This window comes from Lynx rufus, unplaced genomic scaffold (assembly GCF_022079265.1).
Source record: "Lynx rufus isolate CCGP_SWC_20201006 ecotype Redwood Valley unplaced genomic scaffold, mLynRuf1.p SCAF_4, whole genome shotgun sequence".
NCBI lineage: Eukaryota > Metazoa > Chordata > Mammalia > Carnivora > Felidae > Lynx > Lynx rufus.
In genome coordinates this window covers 113,456,655-113,483,446 of record NW_025814856.1, presented here as the reverse complement: position 1 = coordinate 113,483,446, position 26,792 = coordinate 113,456,655, and the positions used below count along the sequence as shown (strand labels likewise).

General features: G+C 38.3%; 1 protein-coding gene across 1 annotated transcript in view; it reads right to left on the bottom strand.

The window, feature by feature from the left end:
• ITGB8 (integrin subunit beta 8) overlaps nucleotides 1-4,716 on the bottom strand; it is a 79,187-nt gene extending 74,471 nt beyond the window's left edge. The window contains exon 1 of the mRNA XM_047097671.1: nucleotides 4,590-4,716. Within this exon, the coding sequence (XP_046953627.1) occupies nucleotides 4,590-4,716 (127 nt within the window). The remainder of the gene's footprint in view (nucleotides 1-4,589) is intronic.
• Between the last annotated feature and the right edge of the window lie 22,076 nt (nucleotides 4,717-26,792).

The window sequence follows — 26,792 nt, the reverse complement described above, 5'->3', positions numbered from 1 at the left end:
AAGAAGCAAGCAAGCGTTATTGTAACAAAGTGAGAGAGGAAAAGAGGATTAGGAGGTAAAGTCAGGAAGTCATCAGAATCTTGGAAGCCATGTAAAATAAAGATGTGGCCTTTAATTTGAGATAGATGAAAAACATGTAGAGTTCTGAGGGGAGGAGTGATAGAACCCGAGGCACATTTTTAAAAAGTGAGCCTGGCTACACTTTGAGGTAGAGAAGCCAGTTTAAGAGCCATTCAAGAGTTCAAGCAAAAAATGGCATGGACCACTCCATGGCAGTGGAGGTGGTAAACTGACTTGTGGAATGTGAGAGAAACAGAAATCAAGGATGCCACCAAAGTGTGACCCTGGACTACTGGAAGTATGGCTGATCACAAAGTGAGATGAGGAAGAGTATTAAAGAAGCAAGTTTGAGGGAGAAAAGTGGACATTTGGTTTTGAATACATTAGGGTTTTGCCTTTAAACATACAGTGGATATGCCAAAGAGGCAGTCTGCTCTGTTCTCTGGAGATCAGGGAAGAGGTCAGGACTGCAATTGTTAGCATACAAGTGGTATTTAAGACCCAAGACTGCATTAGTCCAGTATATATATATATATATATATATATATATATATATATATATATATAGAAAAGAAAGTTCAGGTATAACTTGTTTGGAGTTTCAGTTTTAAGGGTTGTTCCTCCTGTCTCTTCAGTTGACAGTTTTTCTCCTGTCTACTGGACCATTGCATGTGCATATCCATACATGTTGTAATACCTCTTGTCTTCTATTTCTCATTCTCCTTTATAGCAAAAATCCTTGTAGGAGTTGTCCATTCTTTCTGTCTGCAATACTCCTCACTTGTGATTCCACTGTGATAAAATAATTGATGTTTGTCTGGGGAAGTAGATGTACTCATGCTGTTTTTTTTCTTTTTCATATACATGCATACCAAAAAGCTGTTACATAGGCATAGTTTTAAGAGAACTGTTTTTAATGCAGCCATTACAGACTCACTGAAAAGTAAATGGTTCAAACTCTCTTTATCTTTGCTTCTTCCCTCACTTCTGCATTTCTTCCCTTAAACATAGTAAACATTTCTATAGCCCGAAATTTCAGCTAAAAAAATCATGCTGTGAAACAAATGATAGTGTTTCTCCTCCAGTAGTACTTTGATTTACTGAAATATTTTGGAATAAAATGCTGTGAAGTTTGCTTCAAAATAATCTTATTGGGGGAAGGAGATGAACTGAGTAGGAGAAGAGATGAAAGAAGGAAGCTGGCCCTGAGTTGATAGTTGATGAAGCCTGGTGATAGGCATATGGGCATTCCTTATACCATTCTCTCTGCTTCTGTATGTGTTTGAAAATTTCCAAATATGAAGTGTGAAATGAAAAGAAACCTACTGTCAGTACTGCACTTAATCCAAAGAAATCCATTACAATGGTGAAATTTTAGATCATTTGTTAACAGGTGATGGAGCTATTTGGGGGCACAGGAATTTTCCCAAGTCATAATCAGTTTTTTGTTTGTTTGTTTCTTCTACAGCATAAAAACTTTTCATAGACAGCACAAGCTTTTTTTTTCTCAGAAAGTGTCTTAGTTGCATTAAGATAGAATTAATTTGGATGTTTATTGTGCAAATAATTTGGAAGACTAGACTTTTAAAAATGAAGCCTTGATTCTTTTTGTTTCTATTTTATTTATTTATTTATTTTAATTTTATTTTTTATGTTTTATTTTGTTAAATTTACATCCAAATTAGCATATAGTGCAACAATCTTAAATATCCTCTTACTTTAGGTAAGCATAAAGAAATTTAAGAACACCTGTGATATGAAATATGTTCTAAGGTAAAATAATATTACAGTTACAAAATAATGCTAATCCAGTTGATTGTTATTTAAAAGAATAGTTGATTATGCACCGAAGGTAAAATTTCATTGCAATAATAGTTAACACCTTTTTTTTTTTTAAAGAAAATACTTTCTGAAATTTGTCACTCATATTGCCATATAAAAATTTAGGCAAAATAGATTTTTAACCTTGCAAAGTGAGCAAATGTAGAAACAACAGTGTTGCTACATTAACTCTTCAAATATTAACTACTAAGTATTCTTTAGTGTTTTCCAGTTACTCATTAACCATTTTATTCTGTTATTGTTTCTCCAATTGTCGGTGATTTCCACCAGGGAAAGTTGAAAAACATTTTTGTAGATTAGAAAAATGGTCAGGTTTTATTAACAACATCCCCTTGCTCACCATATAGTCATTATTAAAAGTCCACTATGTATTTGGGACCTATAAACCCTACTTCAAAAATTAAACCCAAAGTTATGTTGTTGTGCAGTTTATGGTTCCTAGCGTATGCCTTTATTGCCCTAAACATTTCCTTGGTGTAAACTACTGAACAAGGGAACAAGATTTCTTTTGTAACTGATACCTAAATTTCTGTTCTGCTTTAAGCATCTAATTTGCACTGTGAAGACATATAATTTGAGACTTGTATCTCTATCATGGAAGTACAACAGTTTATGCTGATCTCTAATTTTCTGAGTTGTACTGGCTATAATTTAAATTTTTTGCATGATTTTAACTGCAATGCCAACCAGTATACATCAGAAACCTTTGTATATTGACAGAGACTGGGAAAAGGATGTCTTGTTCTGATTTCAGATAAGCATTGCCTTTTCACAACTGCAGGTGCAAGGGAGCCCATTCATAGCATTTGCTCCAAACCAGTTATAGTCACTGGATGAAAATACAATGCTATTACATGAGAACTTGACTGATCTTTACAAGCACATGAAAAAAAAGTTAATGTTTATTCATTTTTGAGAGACAGAGAGTGCAAGCGGGGGAAGAGCAGAGAGAGAGAGGGACAAAGAATCTGAAGAAAACTCCAGGCTTTGAGCTGTCAGCACAGAGGCGGATGCGAGGCTCGAACCCAGGAACCATGAGATCATGACCTGAGTCGAAGTCGGACACTTAGCCGACTGAGCTACCCAGGTGCCCATGAATATTTTTAAAGTATTGTTATTAGTAGTAAATTCTAGAGGCAAGTAGCACTTTTTTCTTTGTCAATGTATTTGGGACAAAATATACTCTGTTGACACAGTCTTGGTCATTTTACTATTGAGTGTGTGTGTGTGTGTGTGTGTGTGTGTGTGTGTGTGTGTTTACTAAATCTAGAAAAATACTTTGTCACTTATTAACAGAAGATGGAATTATACTTGGTGGAAAATCTGTTGCAGTTAATGGATGTTCCACTGAAGAGATAATTGACAATGTTACTATTTCCTTTGCTTTAAATTTCACTTATTTTGAAATAAACATATAAACCAAAATATAACTACAAGATAAAAATTTACTCTAATTACTCTCATTCACATAACTGGGTAAATCTCTTTTTGAAACAAATATTGGACAATGATATGTGCAACAAATGAGTGAAACTAGCTGGATGTTTCCATCATAAACTCTAACGTATAAGGTTATGACTTGATCGTTTTTATAAGCTTCAGGTGGAAACATGGCACATCAATTCAAAGTATAAAAGAAAATTTTAGTCTACAAAACAATTACAACCCTACTTCAACAGCAGAGGTCAGAGAAAGGCTCTAACAGAATTTAAAGGCTTGATGACCAAAAGTGTTTGGCCTATATTTAAAACCAAGAAGAACTCATCCCAAATTGATGATTAGTTCTATTACTTACTGTATGTTTTACTGTTTGCCAACAATCCAGTACAGCCACCTTAAATTTGCATGTAATTCAAAAGTGCCACACCTTTTCATACACTATTCGACTTGAGCATTCCTTGTGATTTAGGGAGGGAGGTACTGTCCTCACTTGCAAAATAAGGACAATATACTTTATAAAGAAGTATCCTTTCCAAATCAAGACAATTCTGATAGAGGTGGCTTGCCTGGATTAAATGGTGTCAATCCTGGTTTAAATTTCTGTCTCTGTGTTTCAGTCTCAGGGGCTGATCTCACTGAGGGATCAATCAGCTAGGATTTTTTTTTGTTTGTTTAAGCTGAAAAAAAAAACGGTGACTTAAAGAATATTGGTAGTGTATTTAATTCATTCAGGCTGAGCACTATGATAGAAGCAACTTGTATGCAGCCATCTTCTCATGGACTCAAAACCAGAAAACTCACTCCCATTATACCAATGTATCCTCAGCCTTGAATCAAATGCAAGTTAGTGGTTAGTGGATCCACATGCAGAAATATGGGGGGCATCTTCCAAGATGACTTAAAGAAGAATGCTTTCAAGGATGGAGCAGAACCCCTAAAGTGACTTATGTAAATATGGCCTTCCACTCCTCCAAGCTTACATTCTATTACTGCTTGCCCCAAACCCGGAGCAACACACAGAGTCTCCTCGTGTAATTAGTTATTGCTGTCACTCCGGGGCGGAAACACTTCACACCTGGCCTCCCTCAGGCCGCCTGAAGGGAGGACGCTGCCACACACACCCGCCCTTCTGAAGTTCTTAGGGCAAGGAGGCTGACACTGGGCCACTTACCTGGCCGGGATATGCTTCGTCACAGCCCAAGACCTTTGGGAAAGAGAAGAAAACAAAAGAAAACAAAACAACTTACCACTCTGGCCCAGTCCAAGAACAACTAAAAACACCCAGGCCGCCCGAAGGAATGGGGCAGGACCTGGCCGGCAGTTTTGCAGGCAGACAAATGCGGCAGTAAAGAAAGCCAGGGCGGAGCGGCACATAATGCAAAGCAGCCCGCACAGCGCCCGCCGCCTGGCTGCTATCCGGATGCGCGCTGGCGACTCACGGGCGCACCTCGGGGCCCGCCGGCCAAGTGTCGCTAAGACGTTTCCCGAAGGCCCAGCAGGCGGACCCCGCGGCTCGTAGCAAGCGGTGCAGGTATGCTGGCCCCGGCACCGCTTGGCATCTCAGGGCCCCCCCGGCCCTGCCAGCTCTGCTCCGCGGTCCCGCGATCTCCGCGAGAAGCACCTCCTCTGACGGTCAGTGGCCCGGGGCGGCGACGCGAGCGAAGGCTCCGCAGCCCGCTCTGGGACAAAGAAAAGAGCTTTTGTTTCTCTCCAGCCGATGGGGCTTCTGCTGCATAAATCAGCTTAGTGAACAGCCAAACAGAATCAAACCCAAACAAAGCCCGAAGCCGGGGGGGAAAAACCAGCCTAAAGTACTATCACTGGGTGATGCTGCATCTGTGGGAGGGGACGCCGGCGAGGCCGAGGGGGAAAAAAGTCGATGGCGCATCAATCAGCGCGAGCTTCTTCCACAGGTGGGCAGGGAGGCCAACTCCACTTAGTTACAGCTTTGCAGCCTCGTCAGCTGAGCGGCGGGCAAAGTCAGAACGGCAGCGTCCGGGCTGGCGAGGGAGGAAGCTCGGGGTGCCAGTAGCTGGGGGAGCCGGCTCCGGCAGCACCCTAGAAGCCCCCGCCGGCGCCCGCGGACACAGAGCGAGGCATAGCAGCTCCCCGCTTCGCCGGGAGTGGAGCGCACGGCCTCTAGCACAGGAGAGGAGGTTCCGCGAGGGTGCAGTAGCCTAGCCTTGCGGGGCGGGAGCTTCGTACCCTCGTCCTTCTGGCCCCGGTGTGCGGTTCAGGCGTCCCACCGTCCAGAACCCGGGCAGCTGGCGCACTCCGGGGTACACCCCGCGAGCAGGCGAGGGAAGCGAGGCTGGCGAGGGGCGGGGGAGCAGTGGTCCCGCTCCGGCCCCCGGGTTGGGGGGGCTCCCGAAGTGCTGATAGCTGGGCGCGCTCGGGGCCGCGAGTTGCTAGGAAACCGCCCCACGCTACCCGGCGCCTCGCCCCGGCCGCCTGCAGGCTCAGCGGCGGCTCCGGCGGCAGCAGCAGCAACAGCTCCGAGCAGCGTGGGCGGGACATTGGTGAGGCATGAAGTCACCGCGGCCCACACTCGCTCTTTGTTTTGCTCACTCCAGCTCTTTTTCTCCCCCTTGGCTCTGATAGTTGCCATTCCCATCGTTCACCAGAGCTCCTGATGCGTAGCTGCGCAACGGGAATCGCTCGCCCTGTTTCCTCTCCCCCTCCTCGCCGAATGCCTACACCCCAACGCTCCCCTAGCCGGCGTGGAGACTTGATAAGTACTAATGGCAGCTGCGCGCAGATCCCAGCCTCTCACCCGGGCACTCTGCGCTTCTTTGTTCCGAAATACTCACTGCCCGGCAGCTGCGGCGTACCAAGTGGAACACAGGGGCCTCTCCCCGCCCCCAACACCCTCTGTTCCGCGGGTGCGCACTGCCAACTTCGCTTGCAGATTTAGGACCTCACTATTCACCCCACCCCAAGACCATCCGGCATCTTCCCAACAGTTCGAATTGGGCCAGTCCGCAGAGGCTGTACCCGGAGCTGCTAGCTGAAATTTCTCGCTCCTTCTCGCGGAGCCTCAGTCCTTAGCTGTCCAGCCTTGCTCTTCCCAGGGTCTGGTGGTGGCTCTGGGTTTTTGCTAGTTACAGTGAGTCTTTTGACCTTAAGCGTCACCTTTCAAATAAACGGAACAAAGAAGTTATGAAGTGCGGCGAACGAAGCAGGAGAGAGAAGCTAAGGAGATGGTGAGAGAGGGCATTTCTGCCTGCTTGAAGTTCAGAAATTTAGGTGCAAAAAGGGAGCGGGTATTAAGCTGGGCAACTGTCAGAGAAGCCGCGCGCCTCCTCGGATCTTGTCACTACCTCTCTAGACCGAGGGAGGGAACCCAGTCCCCCCGGATTGAAAACAAGGCACTGTTCGCATTCTGAGACACAGAGTGATGGTTTTCTTTTTCCTCTAGGGGCAGGAGTGGTTCCCTGTGGTAAAGTCTGACCTCTCATTTTTCCACTAGCAGCCTGCGCGACGTCTTTCATAGAGCACCCGCCTCGTACAGACATCAGACCAGTCTAGCCAGGTCAAGGTGAAATATGTGGGAGTTTCCCCTCCTTCTTATTTGTTTAATAGTTTCCATCTCCATATTTGGAGTAAAAAAACAAGTAGGAGGCTTTCTCTCTTTCTCTCTTTTTTTTCTGTTTTCTAATTGTTAACCGAGTGAATGGAAAGTACCTGGTTAATAAGCCACAGCATTGAAAACTCCCCCTTTTCAGGTGTGGACTGCACATTGGGACCCACAAAATTAGCTAAGCAAACCTAGAACCCAGCTGGAAAATTACAATTGCCCTAGATCTACAAAGAGGGTCCTTTTGAGAGCCCGAATGAATGAATGATCCAAACCTGAAAAAATAATCCTTGTAAACACAATTCACCATAGGCAATGTACTCTAAATAGATAGAATTAAATCTAGCCCAGCTTCATAACTTATTTTCTTTCTTTAGTTACAAGTTTGAACAGCTCTGGTTTTGCTTCAGGTGATCTTAAAGGAAAGGCCTGGAAACTGGCTGGGATGGTGTGAAGATGTTAAATTTGAACATAAAAGGAGCATATTCTAACTCCCATGAATCATTCTTCAGTGGGGGAGCATGTGTATTTTCCAGAGAGTATTTCACAGTCCCAAGGAATGTAGCCACCATTGAGACCGTGTAGTGCTACAATGACGAGAAAAAGTCAGTTCGTAACCCCTGTAAGGAAGTGTGTATAGGTGCACTCTGCACTGTAAAGTGACTATCACATCAGCGTTATATGACATATTTAATAATCTAATTCTTCATGTTGGAAATGTAAATGGAAATTAGAATATTAAATGAAATATAAATGTATGTAAATAATGGGTATAGTTTTGTGACATTAAAGAGGTATGCACTAAGTTTTAACTCTCTCTATATATCTTCTTTAATGTATGGTGGGGTTACATGCTCATAAATCCATAATAAGTTGAAACTACTGTGAGTTGGAAATGCATCAATACACCTAACCTGAATGTCACAGCTTGGCCTAGCCTACCTTAATTAAACAGACTCAGAACTTGTACATTCACCTGCAGTTGTGCGATACCATGTGACACAAAGCCTGTTTTATAATAAAGTGTGGATCATCTCATCCAACCTACTGAATACTGTATTGAAAGTGAGAAGAATGGTCATATGGGTACAGAATGGTGGTAGGCATATTGGCTGTTTACCGTTGTGGTTGTGTGGCTGACTGGGAACAGCAGCCCGCTGGTGCTGCTGGCATGAGAGGTAGGTATCCTACCACATGTCACTAGCCTGGGAAAAGATCTGAATATGGTTTCTACTGAACTCATATCACTTTTGCACTATTGTAAGGCCAGAAAATTTTAAGTCAAACCATCGTTAAGTCAGGGACTGCCGGTATTGTTAGATGTCTAGATATTTTATATGCTAGGCCAAAAGAACTGTGTAGCAAGAGGAACAAAATAAAGTTTGTAAATTTGTTGCAGGAGATTTTGAAGTCATTTAAAAAGAAAGACTTCCATGTTTTGTTATATGAAACCCATGCAACTATATATCAGGATGTCAGTTTTATGGAGTTGTTGAAGAGTAATATCAGTGCCATTTATCAACACTTCCTATTTGTAAAGAGGTTATAATTCTGGTTATCAAAATAAAATAAAACAGTATCCCAGCTGAGACCGGGATCCTAGCAGGTTATTTACAAACAAGTTAAATGTACATTCTGGGCTATACATATATAAGTGAATTCTCCTGAGTCCTGCAAATCATTTGTAGGGTTTTCTTTCAATAAGAATAATTAGGGCCCAGGCACAAATTTTGCTTATTTCCGATAAGTACCATTGGTCAACCACAACTTAATCCTTTTTTTTTCTATAATAAAATATACAAGATACTGTGAAGAAGTAGAGTATTGTTACCTTTATCATGTTACCTGAAGGCTTCTAACAGAGGAAAAAAAGTTCCAGAAGATAGTCAGTTGATTAATTCCTGTTTCTAGCATGTTCTGCTGTCTTGCTTTGAAATTTATGACAGCTAATTTTTCATCATTTGTGGTAATGAGAGCAAATGAAATTCACAGATAGTCTAAAAATATCATTTTAGCTATTCATTCCAGTCTTCCTATCATCAGATTCTTTTAGTTGCTAAAAGTCATAAAATTAGATGAATTCAGTTTCTTCCCTGCTCCTTTGATTTCTAGCAATGAATAGGCTATGGATGGATAGCAACAGTGAGAGACCTAGGAGAGACTGCTTCTTTTGTCATGTGTTCCACCTTTGACTAGATTTTGTCCAAGTTATTGTTCTCATGGTTACAGTTAAACCATATACATATTTTAATATTATATCTTTCTGAAGTTAGGATCAGATGTTCAGTATGTTTTAAGCAGAAGCTCACAAGTTATCTATGAGCTTGCTTCATCTACAGCTCTTAGGAGATGATGAATGATCCAGTAAGTGGGATGTATTGTTGTAACCATGTCTTCTAGCGTCTTCCAATGATGTACTGCAAGACAGTTTTCACTGAAATATTCCATAAGGTAGTGTTACTCATACTGAGAACTGAAGACTTCCTACAACATGATTACCTACCAAGTGATTCCTTAGTTCTATTCCAGGAGATTCTGAATTCACATATCTGGTGTGGTATCCAGCAGTATTTATTATTATAAGATCCTCAAATGATTCTTCATGCAATGAGGTTTAAGAACCTCTGCCATAATGCATTAATACAGAAACAAAGGCCTCACGTGTGCTTATAGACAAACTCCAGTGTCAGAGGCAAAGCCAAAGATACAAGAATTTCTGGTGCCAATGACTCTTCTCAAGGCATTCTATGGATGATTAACTCTATGAGATGTTAGTGTTTTCAGAAACAGACTTACATGACTAAGTTTGGGAAATGCTGAGTTAAAGTTAAATCCTTTACGGGAGGATTTTCCGGGAACTTATACAGGCTAAAATGCAACTGGATTATTCAAAAGAAGAACGCTTTATTCAGAGAACATTTCACAGACTAATTTTCCATAAAGCACACTGCTGAATGAATCCTATCTTATAAATGTGGAAACCAAGAACCATATTGTGAGGAGACCGACCTTCTTGAAGAGAATTATTGAACAGACATAATCAGAGCCCTGGGTCTTGTCCACCACCTCATATCAGTGATTACTTTTTGTTTCAAGTAACAGACTCAGACTGTGACTGCCATAAGTGAAAAGGGAAGTTATTGGAAGGAATTTGAGAGCTCACAGAATCAGCAGGAGGCTGAGTGACCAGGACTGAACAAGGTCAAAAACCAAGGGAGGCATAAGCAATGGCAGTAAGGGTCCAGCAAACAAGAATGCTTTTCTAAGCAGTCCTTCATCTTTATACAACTTGCACATTCAGAATCCTGGTTGGGAATGTCTAATTTTCAGAATTTTAGTCACATGCCAGTCCCCTGGCCTTCTGGGGGTAGAGGGCAGTGGGGAGGATATTTGGCCTTTGGCTTCCTCAGTGGAAAATATAATACCATTTCCCATCAAAATGACATGAAGCCACCTTAGGTTGATGAAGGGAGCCCTGTAAAGTGACAAACGCTCATCACTCACATATCCTGGCTTCCACAGGCAACTGCTTTGCATTACAGATGGATTTTGGGTAATGATGAAGCTTTAATTTAACTACCTTGCCTACTCACTAATGCTTTGGTTAGTGGTATTAGTTATCTTCATGAGTACTTGTGAATGAAACATTTTATATGTGCACAGTCTAATCCTAGCTTTCTGTTATCTTTCTTTAGCATATGCAGCAAACTAATGCTTATTCAGCCTTTAACTCCTCAGAATCGTTATAGAGATATGATGACGTTTGAATTAATTTTTGAGCTGTGTGAAATTCTTTATTGGTCAAGTCTATAGCAGATCCTATTGTTGACCTTTCTGTGTCCTTCCAGCCCCACTACTTCATTCCACATGGCCAGAAGTGCTGCGGACTGAACACTCATGGCCCCTGTCTCAACCAAGGACTGACCTAATAGGAATGGAGAAATAAATATTCTAGCTTCCTTGCTCTTTGTATGGAATCACTTTGGGACTTGTGTTCTATACTAGTGCTTCTCACACTAGTTTTGGACCAGTTTTGAAATTTTCAATCCATTATTGATTAGTAATTTAAACAATAAAACATAATGAATTACTAGAAAAATGGATGCCACCCAAATGTCAAATTTTTATAAAAGTTCCTCAGTACAAACTTTTATTTTTTATACGTGTTTTATCCTGGAGCAGTCTGGGAAGGTGCAGACATTGGTACCATCACTCACCACATTCTGAGCAATATTGAGCACCATTTTCCCAGGTTCCCCTATAGAAGTAAGCCACAGATGTCCACAGAGATAACTGTATTCAGACATATTCTTCATTGGCCACTTTTTCCTCCCTCATTTCTCCACTGTTCCCTAGTATTTCCTTGTCTCAGGGTCCTCTTCTGGAGGAACCTAAACTAAGAAAAATAATAAATGAGCCTGAAAAACCACTCTCTGGACTCCTCCATGTATGAATTTGAATTTTATTCTTGTCTAGCTATAAGGCAACCCACAGAAGAAAAAGTACAGGAGCTTTGAGGTCTGAAAAATCTAAATTTGAATCTGTTACTTAGTAGCTGTGGAACCATGAGCAATTAATTAATTAATTTACCTTCTCTGAGCCTTGATTTATTCACTTATGCACAACGAAATTAAGATAACTACAAGAATTGCAAATTAAAACAATGAGACCCCACTGTACTTCTAGTGGAATGTCTAAAATCCAGAACACTGACAACTGGCAAAGATATGGGGCAATAGGAACCCTCATTCGTTGTTGGCATGACATGAAAAATGGTAGAGCCACTTTGAGAGGGTTTCATGATTTCTTACAAAACTAAGGCACCTCTTACCATATAATTCAGCAATTGCACTCCTTGGTATTTACCCAAAGAAGTTGAAAATTTATGTCTACACAAAAACCTGCACGTGGAAGTATATTGCAGTTCTATTCATAATAGCCTAAACTTGCAAGCAATCAAGATGCTCTTCCATAGGTGAATGGATAAATAAACTGTGGTTATATCCAAACAACAGAATATTATTCAGTGCTAAAAAGAAATGAGCTATCAAGCCATGAAAAGATATGAAGGAACCTTAAAGGCATATTGCTAAATAAAGTAAGCCAATGTGAAAAGTCTACATAATGTCTGACTTTTAACTATATGACATTCTGGAAAGGCAAAAGTGTAGAAATAGTAGAAAGATGGTTGCTAGGGTAAGGGGGAAGGGACGGATAAATCGATGGCACACAGGGTATTTTTATGGCAGTGAACCTATTCCATATAATACTACAATGGTGGATATATGTCATAGTACGTTTGTCAAAACCTGTAGAATATACAACATCAAGAGTGAATCCCAATGTTAACTATGGACTTTGGGTGATAATGATGTGTCAGTATAGTTCAGCCATTGTTTCAAGTGTACCGCTGTGATACGGGATTTTGACAGTGGGGAAGGCTGTGTGTATCAGGGAGCTAGGAGGCATATGGGAACCCTCTGTATTTTCCATTCATTTTTGCAGTGAAACTAAAAATACTCAAGTTTATATAGTGCGCGCGCACACCACACACACGCACACACACACACACACACACACACACACACATACCTGCCAAATAAGATTATTATGAGAATCAAAGGAAAGGTCACGAATGAAACATGTTAGAATTCACCATATATTATCTCAAGGGTTTTTGCAGTAGCAATTTAGATTATTTAAACTTCACAATATAAACAACATTGAAAATACATACATACTTATTTCAAGACTTGGATCTTATCGTAAAAATATCACCCAAAATTTTGATTTTGCTGAATACATAACTCTTTTCTGGTAACTATACAATTCTTTACATACATCAGTGGATGTAGTGAGCATGTTTTTATATAGACGCCTGTATTCCTAGCATTCTTTACGATGGTCTAGTTTTTTTTTTTAATTTTTTTAATGTTTATTTATTTTTGAGAGAGAGAGAGAAATAGAGAGAGAGACAGAGCTCGAGAGGGGAAGGGCCAGAGAGGGAGACACAGAATCTAAAGCAGGCTCCAGGCTCCAAGCTGTCAGCACAGAGCCCGATGCGGGGCTCGAACTCACAAACCACGAGATCGTGACCTGAGCTGAAGTTGGACGTTTAACCGACTGAGCCACCCAGGCGCCCCATATGATGGTCTTGTTTTAAGTCTCCTTAATCAAACAAAATTGTTCTGCAGTCTTTCAGCCTGAAGTCATCCTTGTGCAGTTTGACATAAGACTATATGAAAGCTTCATTCATTTGTACATGACAGGGGCAATATACTTAATACGGCCTTTTATTTAAAATCCAACATGTTTAAACTTGTATGTGGTCAGGAGGGTAATATGTATATGTAGTATATTTTAAATGTTATTGCTTTATTGCTCAGTACTCTAAATGTATAGCAATGTTAAGGATCCACAGCTGGTTTTCCCAAATAAAGGTATCAGCAGATATTAAAAAGACAACATGTCACCACTGACATTGTTCATCTGTTGAGCCTTGATGGTATGTGGACTGATTTGCACATCATTACACAGCTAAAGGCCTTTCTGAACTTCAATAACTCAGAGTAAGCCCACTACTAACATTTTCTCTCTCAGCGTTTTCTCATGATCACATAGCCTCTGGAGAATGAAGTCACTACAAAATTTAAATTATTCTAATCAGATTCACATGGCATTTTTATACTTGGAATGCTTCCATTCTTGTCCCCCTTCTCCAATTTCAGAATTACTTCATGCTTCACCTTGAAGAATGTGACCTTTTCACATAGTAAGGAAATTCTTTGTAAATTAGGCACAGGATATTCAATTTCAACATTCATTTAATAAATATGTAAATATTTATTGAACATTTGCTATGTGTAAAGTGATAGATCCTATCATTTTCTCAAAGATATTAATTAATCTGATTTGGAAATAATATGTAATAATAAAAAAAGGTAACTGAGTTGGTAAATAGGATAGGTCAGAAGTAGACCTTAACATCAATAAAAACTTAATACAATGCAAAATATCCTTTGAAAATTGATGGAGAAGGAATAAATAATTTAATAAATGGTATCAGGATCATTTTTGCTATTTGGGAAAAAACAATATTAATTTAGAAACTTACTTTATACCAGAATAAATTCAGGATGGATTAAAGGGCTTAGTGTAAAACTACAAGACTATATATTTCTTTTTTTTTCTGATATTGACAATAAAATTTCTTTCTAAACTGTAAAGATTATTTATCCAATTTCAAAAGAGCAAATCAACAAATTTGATGATGATTTCTTTAAAACCTAAGTGTTTATACTTACTTTGTAAAAGGGTAAAAAACATACACCATAGCATGTGTTCATACAAATCAATAAGAAAATATTTAGTTTACAATAGATATATGTGCAACACTAATTTTATGTCTGGGAAGTTAGTCCTGTAAATATGCAGAAATATAGGAAAATTGTTTATAAAGATGCACATTTCAGTATAATATACAATAACAACAAAAAATGCAAATGATATTTTTGGCCATGTGAACCCTTTTCAAGCTAAATTAATGAGAAGATTATCAAGTTTTTCAGTGTGCCGTAGGTATTATTATTCTCTCTCAGAGATGTATGCTACATAACACCTGTCTTTCATTAGTTAACAAATTATATTAATCTCACTTTAGTGAAATGTCCATAATCTTTTCCTTCCTATTAAATGCTTTTACGTCTGCCTCAGCTCAGGCTTTTCTAATCCTTCTCTTGAACACCCAGCCTTCTCATCCCCACAATGCCATAGGAGTTTTCCTTCTGAAATACGAATCTAAACTTTTTATTTTCTTAAACCTTTCTATGGTTCATCTTATGCTATTACCCATCCTTTCTCTAAGACATGAAAGAGACCTTAACTTAATTGTTGAGAATCATTTCTAATGCCACTTCTACAAAATCTTTCAGAATTTCTTTTGGCATAATCTACAATATCTTTCATTTTTAGTAATCTGTAAAAAAATTTTCATTAAAAAAGTAGCATGTTTTTATTTTAGAAAATTTGAAGAATATATTGCATTTTCATGGTGAATTTTATTTGCTTTTTTTATGTGGCTTTGTTCATACTGGATCTACCATTTTTGTTTTTAATATGCATTCTTCATGAATATCTTTCTATGTTATATATTATTCCCTAGTGAGTTTGTTATTCAGTTTACTTAAATATGCTCCTTGATTCCACCAGATTCTTGGCAGGGAAACAGATAGCTTACTCAAACTGGATAATTTGAGGAGACTTTGTTAATAAAGGGACTATTTATAAACATGGGGATAGAGTGTCAGTGATAATGCTGTATTCTTGAGTTAGAAACAGTGAGGAGATGCATCACTATCCTTAGGATTCAAAGAGTAAAAGAAGGGTGCAATACTAAACCCCAGAGGTATTGAGTGTGTGCATATCACGTGACAAGTTCTGTTACCTCCATTCAAGAGTCACAGCCAGCCTGAGGTCATCTGCATAGAAGGGACAGGAGGAATAATTGCCCCCACTTCATTCTTTTTCTCTTCTCCGGTGTCCTATAAGACATACCATGGGTGAAGCCTATCCCTTAGGATAGAAGGATAGAAGAGGATAGTGGAGCCATAGCCAGGGTCCAGGCAGGCTGGCCCCTTATGGCAGACAACATAGTGGAGTGGAAAGCTGGTGGGGCAAGCAAAAGATACCTGGCATACCCTTAGGATGGGATGTAGGTCGTTTATGGTTTTTGACCATTTTAATAATAAACATATTTGCATAAATATTTATTTAAATTATTAAATATTTAAAGATTCTTTTCTTAGGAAAATTCAAGGTGAAGGTTACTGGGTCAAAGATTAGATACATTCTTGAGGCTCTTGATACTTCCTGCCGAATAGCTTTGCTTTTCCAAAGGACCCAGAAGAATAAGAATGAAAGGACTTGATGAGAAATTTTGCCCAGTGAAGAGCCCAACCCTGGGAAATCATTGTGTCTTTGGAAATGGCATCTTAAGGGAGGCTCCCAGCAGGAAATGGAAAGCACAGTTAAGCTGGATAATTGAAGCCTAAAGGCAGGTTTTATGGAAGGGAACAAGTAATAGTGTGGTCTTCTGGGGCTGATAGCAGTGAGGAATTTTTAGCACCTTTGGCTTGTAGGGTTAAGAAGAGGTGTTATTTCAAGGAACACACACAAAGGGCATGAAGGAACTGTATAAAGAAAGCCTCCAGACTGGAAGAAAGGAACCAACCAGTTAGTAAGCCAGCAGGGCAAAAGAAGGGCAAATAAAGACCTTGATATCAATTCCTACTGTCCAAACTCCTGACCTTGCCTCAGAGGGACCAAACCCAATGAAAACCAGAATTAAAGTAGCCCTTTAATGCAATCTACACTGGCCAGTTTCCTGGGAGACAAAGAGGGTAGAGAGGGAACTGGATAGGTAAATGGAAAATATCCAATGTGTTTAACTTCAAAGGCAATCAAATGGCCAAAGGAAAGGAGATTGGCTTTATTAAGATTGCCATAAACTATCTTGGCAAGATTAGCAAAAGAAACATGAAAATTGCCCTTTACATTTCACATCTCTGCCTAATTATTAAGTGTTTTTATTGCTGCTAGAAAAAGTAAATTTCCTCTCAGATATACCCCTAATTATTTGTTTGAGTTCACTGGATCTTCTTGATTCACTGTGAAACACAGTTTCAGAATCAAATGTGAACACATGTTTTGTTTGGCCCTCATACTATCTGCCTATAGAGTGATTTAATTGTTTAAAAATTTTTTTTTGCCGAATGCTATAAAGCCAGGAGATCTCAAAAAATCCTACTTTTAGCTTCTCTTGACCAGTCAGACTATTGAACACAACTGGACCTACATTTCTCCAAGGCACTGAGCTGGAGCTGTATATCTGCTACCACCTAAGAAGGAGCTGCCAGGCGCTTCACTTTGCCACAGTCCTCACCACTCCTGCTCTGTTTATGATAGTCAGTTATCATTTTGCAACGTGATCATGTTACTGCTTCTCATATACCTGGGCTGGGTTTGTTCGTATATGTTCCATGCCCAAGTCCTATAGTCATTGGAGTTTGCAGTCCCTGCACTAGTGACTCATGGACAAAGGAGGCAGTGCCCAGCCTCCTATTTCTTTATTTTCTTAGGATCAAATGACCATTTCAGCCTCCGGTTCTTTATTTTCTTAGGATCAAATGTCCATTTAATCTCAATGCAGCAGGAACTACATTATCACCAGTGGAATGTGGCATAAGTAAAATTACTGGCAATGTTTCCACAATTTCTTTTACCAAATAGCGATTGCCTGTTACCTGTTGTGTGTCCTCGACCTCACCACTTTCCATTATGCTTCTTCTCTCTGAGTTTTACCTGACCTGCAGGAAGTGTGTTGGAATTATAATAGCTTTTCTCTCATTAAAACAGATTTATTTTTGTGAAATTAGACACTTCTCAGATGGTTTTAAGTCCTGAAACTAAATAATAGTATGACTCTTCATTATGGACACTGAAGATGCTATTGGAGCGATGTTCAAGCAAAGGTATACATACAACTGAACAATATCGAGTTTTGTTATTTGCATAAAATATTTAGTAGGACTTTAGGCCCAGAACTATTTGTCAACACTCCTTAGATTATTAGGAAGGTTAAAAGATAACAAGAGTTTGAAGAACTTAAAGATTTATCTTAAATATTTTACCCTAATAGCAAACAATCTGTGTCTAAAGAAGGAAGAGAAATAACAACTAGAGGCACAATGGCCACATGACTTTACTTGAGAAGATCAACAGAGCTTGAAAAATCAGTCCAACAACCTTACTCTGTCTTCATTTTCTCTTATCTATTTTAGACCCCAGTACAGAAGATTCAGAGACATGTTGGAAAACATATATCTTTATGTTTTGAGGAAGGTGGAAAATAATTTTTGCTGACAGGGAACCAGATTCTTAAGACTAAGAAGGATTCAAAGAGATAAACTTCTTGGTAGGACATATTAGATTAAGTAAGTGACTAAAGCCCTTTCAGCATAACATAAGAAGTTCTCTCAAGGCTCAGTCATCCTGAGATGGAAAAGAACCTAGAGCAGTTGAGTGAACAGGGTCAGGAAGATTAGAGGTGGTACCTCAGTGCAGGTAAGAGATAAAAAGCCAGGTATGAATGAAAAGTTTAAGGACAAATTAAAAGTAAGAGCTTTGGAAAAATGGATAAGGTCTGAGAGTCTAATGTAAAACATGGTAACTATAATTGATAACTCTGTATTGTATAACTGAAATTTGCTAAGGGGGTAGAAAAATATTCTCATACAAAAAGATAAATATGTGAGGTGATTGATGTGTTAATTACCTAGATGGGGGGAATTTTTTCACAATGTATACCTACATCAGATCACCATGATGTACACTTTAAATATGTTATAATTTTGTATGCCAATTAACTCAATGAAACTGAAATTTTTTTTGTAAGTAAGATTTTAACCTTAATACTATATTTATCTTAGGTTTTTATTATTATACATTTTATACCGAGTAAATCATTAGTGAACCAATTTATATCTTTATTACTAAATCAAGAAACATAGAGCTCTGGTGTACATCTATCTTTCTTCTAAATTCTAGGATACAATAATGAATAAGACATAGTATTTATGTCCTAGGACTTCATGGTACACTGAGGGTGATAGTCATTTAAAATATAACTACAGGGGCACCTGGGTGGCTCAGTCAGATAAGCCTCCAACTCTTGATTTCAGCTCATATCATGACCTCAGGGTTGTGAGTTTGAGCCCCACATTGAGCTCTGTGCCATCAGCTTGGGATTCTCCCTGTCTCTCTCTCTCTCTCTCTCTCTCTGCCCCTCCTGTCCACCGTCTCTCTCAAAGTAAATATATAAACTTAAAAAATTAAAATATAACTACAATATAATCCTATATTGATTATAAAAGCAATATGTTTGGAATATATAGAGTAGTATAGGGAAGTGAAAAGTTTACTCCATTGGAGAATTGGGAATGGCTTTACATGAGAGAAGTCTGGGCAGGGTTTTGAAGAATGAGGAATGGATACTGGAGTAATGAAGTGGATGGAACAGAATGTGCAAGGGCCCAGAGCTATTAAGTTTTGTAGTGGGTTCCAGTTTGATGGTGGGAGGAAGTAGCCAATAATGAGACTAGAGAGGTGTGTAGAAATAGGCCATGGAACAGCCCATTGGCCAAGGAGCTTAGGCTTTCTCCTAAGATGATGGGGAGTCATTGCAAAGTTCTAAGCAGGCAGATGGTTTGGTTAGACTGGCATTTTGGATTTATCACTCTGGTTAGTGTGGGGAGTGAATGTCAGAGGATGAGAATGGAGCAGGATTAGGTGACATGTGCAAAGGACCTGGGCCAAGAAAGTGATATTTGGTGATGGAGAGGAGGTAATAGATTTGAGAGATATTTAGGAGGTTAAAAAAGAGATATTTATGATAAATTTTGTGATTAGTTAAGGAATATAAGAAGAAAACTAAGATATACTGGGGAAGATAATTTAGAAATGGCCTGTAGGAATTTCAGATGGAGATACCCAGGAGGAAGTTGGGAATATAGGTTTGAAGCTTAAAAAAGAAGTATATACTGTTATTATAGATTTGAAAGTAAAAATATTCTAGGTGATATATGAAGTCATGGGCATTCTTTGGGGAAATATTTAGAAGGATTACAGTTTATGGCCAAGAAGAGGAGTCTGGGAAACAGCACCTGAAGGCTGAGCAAGGTGGTCAGTGAGGCAGGAAAACAAAGATAGTAGAGATTCATTGATAGAAACCAAGAAAAGCTGCAACATTTCTAAAAGGAAGCAGTGATTAGAAGGTCAAATGCTATAGAAAAGTCAATTCTCATAAGGGCTTCAAATGCCCTACTTGATTGGAACCCAGGAGATCACTGCTGTTGTCAGGGAGAGCATCCTCTGTGAAGGGTGAGTTAGAAGCCAAACTGCACTACATGAACAAGTTGGAGACATCTTTTGAGATACTGACATGAGAAGAGGATGAAAGAGGACAGAATAACCTGACAGGAACTTCTGCATTTCTCAAAGAATCTTTACATATGCTGCCATATTCATATTTTTATAAAATCAATATGGAAACTTTTGTATCACAACATAAGCCATGTCTGTAGGACAGTTTATCTGTTGTCAGCCTTCCTGGGGGTAGGAATTGACATTTCAGATTTCAGTCTAAGAGGAAATAAGTAATATATATAACACTTTATAGGGAAATTCAAACATCCCTGTATTTCAAGGCATACTTGATATAAGAAATGGAAGCTATAGAAACAGAATTTGCAGTACAATCATTAAAATAACAGACAAAATAAAACATATTTGTGTAAGTTTGACACTCTGATATAGGGAAAATAGGTAAAGATCTGCTTTAGAGGCCAGATTCTTAGACATAAAGAGCTAGAAGGAACCTGGCACACTGGGTAATTGTTGAATTGAATTTTAGGAATTAAGCCTTTTGTAATATGAATGAAAAATTGGATAGTAGAAGGGTAATGTGATTTAATCAAAATTGCTCAATGAATAAGTAACATAAACCAGCATTAGTTATATTTCACAGTTAAATTTGATTCTCATTCATTTAGTGCATCTTATGTGCCAGGGACTATGCTAAACACTTTCTATTCATTTTATCTTTTAATCTTCAAAGGCAGTTATTACCTCAATACTTTTATTATTACATTTTGGAGAAGAGGAAACTTAGTCACAGAGCTAAAATAATGTCCAAGATCACTTTGTAAATGGTGGAGTTAGCATTTAAACCTAGGCGATCTAACTAAGAGGGAAATGCTTTTAATCATGACCATCTTCTACCAAATATAGGCACACTGTATAATTATTACTTGAAACTGTTAGAGACATTCAGCTTTTTGTTTTATAGATAAGGATCATACGTATGGCATTAAAGACTCTGGTTTTGGCTTTAATAAGGAAAGAGTTAAAAACAGAAAAGTTACAATGCAATAATTGAGAAATTGAATTAATAAATTGGTGTTTTCCTTCAACACATAGATTTTGAAAAGAAAAACATAATTTTGATTTTTTCTTTTTACCACAAATGTAATGTAATAATAACATGTTCAGAAAAGCTTATTGTCCATGATGAAATAACACATTTTTGCCAAGGTAATTATTATAATAATAGGCTATTGCACATTTTTCCCTCCTCCACCCAAGTCATTTTTTTTTAATAAGCAGACTTTCATCTGCTTAGCATCTGAGGCAGATGGCAATGTATTTGTGTAACTGGTTGTTTTTTGGGGGGTGGGGTAGCAAGGCAAGTTCAAAACTTATCAAGAACTTTAGTTATCATCTTGAACTATGTAAATCATACATATTATTTTTGATTTGATATAAATTATTTGATTTAGCTTGACACTCCAGTAGTAAAATTCTAAGAATATTGACTGATATCTTTATACACACCTTAGGGAATTAATGGAAAATCCAGTAAATAGAACTGATTTTATCAGTGGAGAGGTACATAGCAGACCGAGCCCATTCAATCTGAACTGGCTGTTCAGCATTTACTAAATGGTGCTGTTTACTGGCTTAACAAGAATTAATGAAGCCTTAGGGTTTGCTTCCCTTCCAGATAAGTGCAGAAGAATGAAATGAGAGTCTGGCATAGGTCCTTTTTCTTGCTGAACCTGGCAGGCCAAGTTCAGGTATGCATGGTGGCCAAAGGTTTTCAGTGGAGGAAGGGGCAGAGGGGTACCAACAGAATCACCTATTGGAATTTTCTAATTTTACTCTCTAGACTCTACAAACATTTTTCTTCAAGTTAAGAGTCACAGTCTCCAGGTAAAAGGGCCAGTGTCTCTGGTTCTCATGCTTAGCTGCATATTAGAATCACCTAAAGTACTTTTAAAAACTACTGGCATTGAGTAGTTTTTGAACTAGAATCCTTAGAGTTGGGGATTGAGCTGGTATTTAAACAGAGTTAGTATTGCAAAACAAAAAGTAAAAATTTGGCAAATTATTCTAATTTGTTTCCAGAGTTGACCATCACAGGCTCACTTGTATAGGTTGAAAATCCTGATATTCTAACTCATTGCACTCCTCCTGCCCTCAACACATGCACCATTTTCTCATGATTGAGAACATCAGATTTATATGATGAAGAAGAGAATCATGGGTAAGAATGGAATACCCCACTGCTGAAGCAGATCTAGGTCTGAGTTTCTCAACCTTTGCACTATTTAGGTTTGGTAACTATTGTTGGGGAGTGGGGCGGTGATGTACATTGTAGGCTGTTGACTATCATCCCTAGCTTCTACCCACTAGATGCCAATTGCATTTCTTTCCAACCTCCCCCCCCCTCACAAATTGGGCCTACCATTAAATGTCTCCAGACATTGCCAAGTGTCCCCTAGCAGGCAAAATCACTTCTGGCTGAGAACCACAGATCTAGGCAATAAACTACAGAAGGACCTAGCAATGATTCAGGGATGGATCTAGCTGGATAGAATTAGATATCCTTAAATGCAAACTGGAATGCATAAAGGCTTATCTGGGGCTTTACATCTTATCCAAAGAAGTCACAGAACTATTTGGGATTTTTTCTGGTTGTCTGTTGCTGCACTAAAAAAAAAATGTAAAGAATAGTGGCTTAGAATAGTGACAACATTAATTTTATTCATAAATCTGCAATTTTTCCAGGGCTAAAGGAGAGAGGTTGTTTTTGCTCTACTGGGGTGGCGCAAAAACTGGGGGCTAGAATCATCTGAAAACTCACTCACAACTCTGCTGGCTGATGGCTGGCTGTCGACAGGGCCTTCAGCAGGAGCTATGGCTGAAAGACCTACACGTGGCCTTTTCATGTGGCTTCTTGGCTTTCTCACAGCATGGTGGCTGGATTCCAAGGGCAAGTGTCTTGAGAGAACCACACAGAAACTGTTTTGCATTTTATGAGTTGGTCTTGGAAGTCACATAACATCACTTCCATTGTGGTCAAAAGTCTGCCCAGATTCAAGAAGAGGGAACATAAACCCCATTTTTTGGCAAAGAGATGTCCATGTCACTTTATAGGAAGAGCACATAAGATGGTATGTATTGCCATAGTCATCTTTGGAAAATACAAACTGCCACAAATTTGAAATGGCAAATCATTTAGAATTGGTTATCTGGAGTCTATGACACTGTTATCTAAGGATTTTCCTAAGGACCACATATATCAATAAGCTGGTTACTAATTGTTTTAAATGCCAATATCTGGACCTCTCTCTCAAGGATTCTCATTTGGCAGATCAGATTTAGGCATCTGGTGTCTGGTTTTTCGAGAAGTCCTCAAAATAATTCTTATGCGTGTTAAGAATGTTCTTTGTTTATACAGATGCTTTAATCATTTACACATTTCCATTACACATTTACACATTTTCTTCTCTGAAACAAAGTGGTGATACTTTGAGGAGAGAGAGAGCTTTGAGGAATGTAAGTCTCCAGAAGAATCACTTCAGACATGCCTTTGGGTTTGTAATATGCACATGTTACTTGTCAAGAGACACTTTGAAAGTAGTGTTGTTGATTGGAGTTTTGTGGACATTTGATTTTAGTTTCCACACATGTCAAAATGGAAAGAAAAAAAAAGGAAAGAGATTACATTATAGTCACAATCAAGAAATCTGTTTTTTTTTAAGTCTAGTTTTATGATCAAATTTTATATGCTTTTATGTTAGGCATCAAAAGAAAAAGCAACATTTATAATGATGTAGTTGAACTTGTGTCATAAGGAAGGATTCTTTGTAGAAACTTGACATGATAATGTATATGGTGATGGGAATTCCATTTTCAAGGAACCTCATGAAATATGTGGGAAATAAATACTAGTAGAAGACATTTCCCTGAACTTTGCTGATCAAGCAACTTCAATGACCTAAAATATACTTGAGAAAGCAGCATGTAAAAAAAGCCTCTGTGCAATCAAAATAGAGTACAAAAGTTTATACTTTACTTGGTTTACATGCTATTAACTTGCATGAAAGTCTGATAGCAAGGTTCCCACCTTACAGCAAAGGAAAAACATCACGTTAGAATGTGTCAGAAGTGAATGACTACAATCTGGCACAATGAGAAGTAGAACTGAGGCAACAACAAAAATTTAATTATTTCAAAGCAGAGTAGTTTTTCAGAGTATAGGAAACCCACTTTTATATCTCACTCTTTTTAAGGGCACCATTCTAGTACAGAGGTCCAGCAACTATTTTTTCATCATAGTAAGTCTGACTTTTTGAAAAGCTTAACTGATATTAAATATATTCTGTTTAAGAGATCAGGAAAATATTTAACAATTTGAGAAAAAAATTTCTTCTAAGTGGTTAAAATTAAATAAGCTTTGGTGATTTAGTAGACGAACTTCCATTATGTATAAAATTATTTTTTGTAGATTGCCTCATTGGTAGAAGGTGCTAGATAATAAGTGTTTCCTTATTGACATGCAAATAATTCATTCTATTAAGATTTTTCTTAATTTTTTTTACAAAAATAAAAGCTTAGGTGTGACATAAAATCTAATATGGCGCTCTAAATCTAATAAACTGTATCAACATTTCAGAGTTATATTCGTATCAGCAAATGCTAATAAGCTGGGAAGCAACACAAGAACCAAAGGAGTCATCTAATCTACCACCAAGTCCTATTGAATTTTGTTCCAGAATTCCTTTCAGATATATTCACTTCTCTGACTCCACTGCCACCAGCCTTGTCCATGTCACATCATTTCTCCCACCTACGTTTCCTCAATAGGCTTCTTTCTCCCATTTCTCTTGGCTGCCCCCAATCCCTTCTCCATGCAGCCATCAGATCAAATCAGTTCCTTTTCCAGTCTGTTACTGTGACTTTCCATTCTATTTCAAATAAAACTAAAGTCCTTAGCTTCTCCTTCACCATCCTGAATGATGGACTTTCGTCTTACTTCTCCACATCTCACGAAACTCCCCTTTGCTCACTCTGCTCTAGATCCTTTGGCCCTCACTAAGTGTTTTGGCCTTTGTATAGACACTTCCTTATGCCTTTTCTCTATATTCTTGGCAGAGCTGGCTCCTTGTTCCTCAGGTGTCAGTTTGAGTATTGCCCCCTCCAAGAGGCCTTTCTTGATTATGCTACCTAATGCAGGTCTGTCTTTCCTCACCATTATTCTTTATTACAGTACAGTGTGTTTAAGTTCTTTTGTAGTTTGTATCATAATGCATTTTGTTTACTTATTTATTTTGTTTCCCTCACAAGCCCCATGATGGCAAATACCAGTCTGTTTTATTAAACATTGATAATGGCGAATACCTGGCACATAGTAGATGTGTAATAAATATTGTTTGAAATAATAAATAAGTGAATAGTGGCCTATAAATAAATCAAGAGCTAAATGCTTGGAATTTATAATGGCAGGTGAGTATGCTAATAAACTTTTCTGCATCTTTAAGAAAAACTGAGGTGATTCATAGATGTTCTATCAATATGGATTTTGAGATGAGAAGTTTGTAGAGTTCATAACTAATTTCTCACTGTGATATTATAGATTGCATTGATTCCCTTCTCCAAACATGACTTTTTCATAATACAAGTAGGGTGTTAGAAATGTTTGGCCTGATTCAATCAAGTGTTTCTTCAGAGGAGAATAAAAGGAGTGAGGTTATGGATATGGAGATACAAAGCTGGGAATTATTAATTCTGTATCCCATTTACCCTCAAGCACAATTAAGAGATTACACCTGTCATGAATGTTCTCTATGGAATTTGCAGAGTTTAGCATATACATTACATTCAGTAATGGTTCAATAAACATGAGTTTAATTGAATTTACCTTGTAAAGTTGGAAATGAGATACATTTATCTTTGTTCAGGCTTCTAGATTTACTCCATGGCATCCAATTAATGATAATTTTAATATAGATTATGACAAAAAAGATGTTGGTTTCTTACATTCATAAGTGGTGCATGCTTCTTGAAGCCGGATACCGTGACTTAAGTATTTTTCCATTTTCAAGATGGGCCTAGGAATGGAGGTGGTACACAATAAAAACAGAAATAAATTATATTTTTTGAAGGAATGGAAATATTTCAGACCACCTAGGGGATCTAGTTTAAATTACTTTTGTGTACCGAATAGATTGAGAAGCAGATATAATAATATAGGCTTCTAATGCAAATACGCAAAAGTGAACAAACATGCTGAAATAGATCTCCTTACACTTATGTAGAAATATGTGATGATATAGGCAACAATTTTATTATTAAAGGAATGCACAGTAGGTCTTATGTAAAATAAAATAAAAAAGAAACCTTTAGGTGGCGGCCAAGAGCTATGATTATGAATTCCTTAGGCTGCTTTTATGAGAATTTATGATCTTGTTTGAAAGTGGTCATGTTAAACAGACTATTTAAACCACAGTAATTGAGTGCAAAGCAAATACAAGAAACAAAATTAGGTCTTCAAAGAAATGGATTTGAGTGTTAATATCATTAATCAAATCCTGATTTTGATTAAACAATGGGTATTCTGATTATGAATATTCGTTAGGAAGCCAGATCTGGGAAGAGAATTTTATTGGAATTCAGTCATGGGATTAATTACTCTTGGCAGTTAAATAATTATTTTAATTTTGAAACAAATCATCTTTAAAACAAAATGGTAGCATTTTAAGAACTCACAGAGTGTAATAAAGATGTCAAAACTGTCCAGATGCTATTGTGCAATTGGAAACTCCACTCAAAATTGACACAATGCCCCAGAAAAAAAGGTCAATGATCTAACTCATTCTTGCAACATCTGCCAGAAGCTATGGTTTCTTGGAGTACTGTGTTCTTTTTCTCTTGCATTACTCTTTTTCTCTTGCATTACTTGAAAGTTGATGAT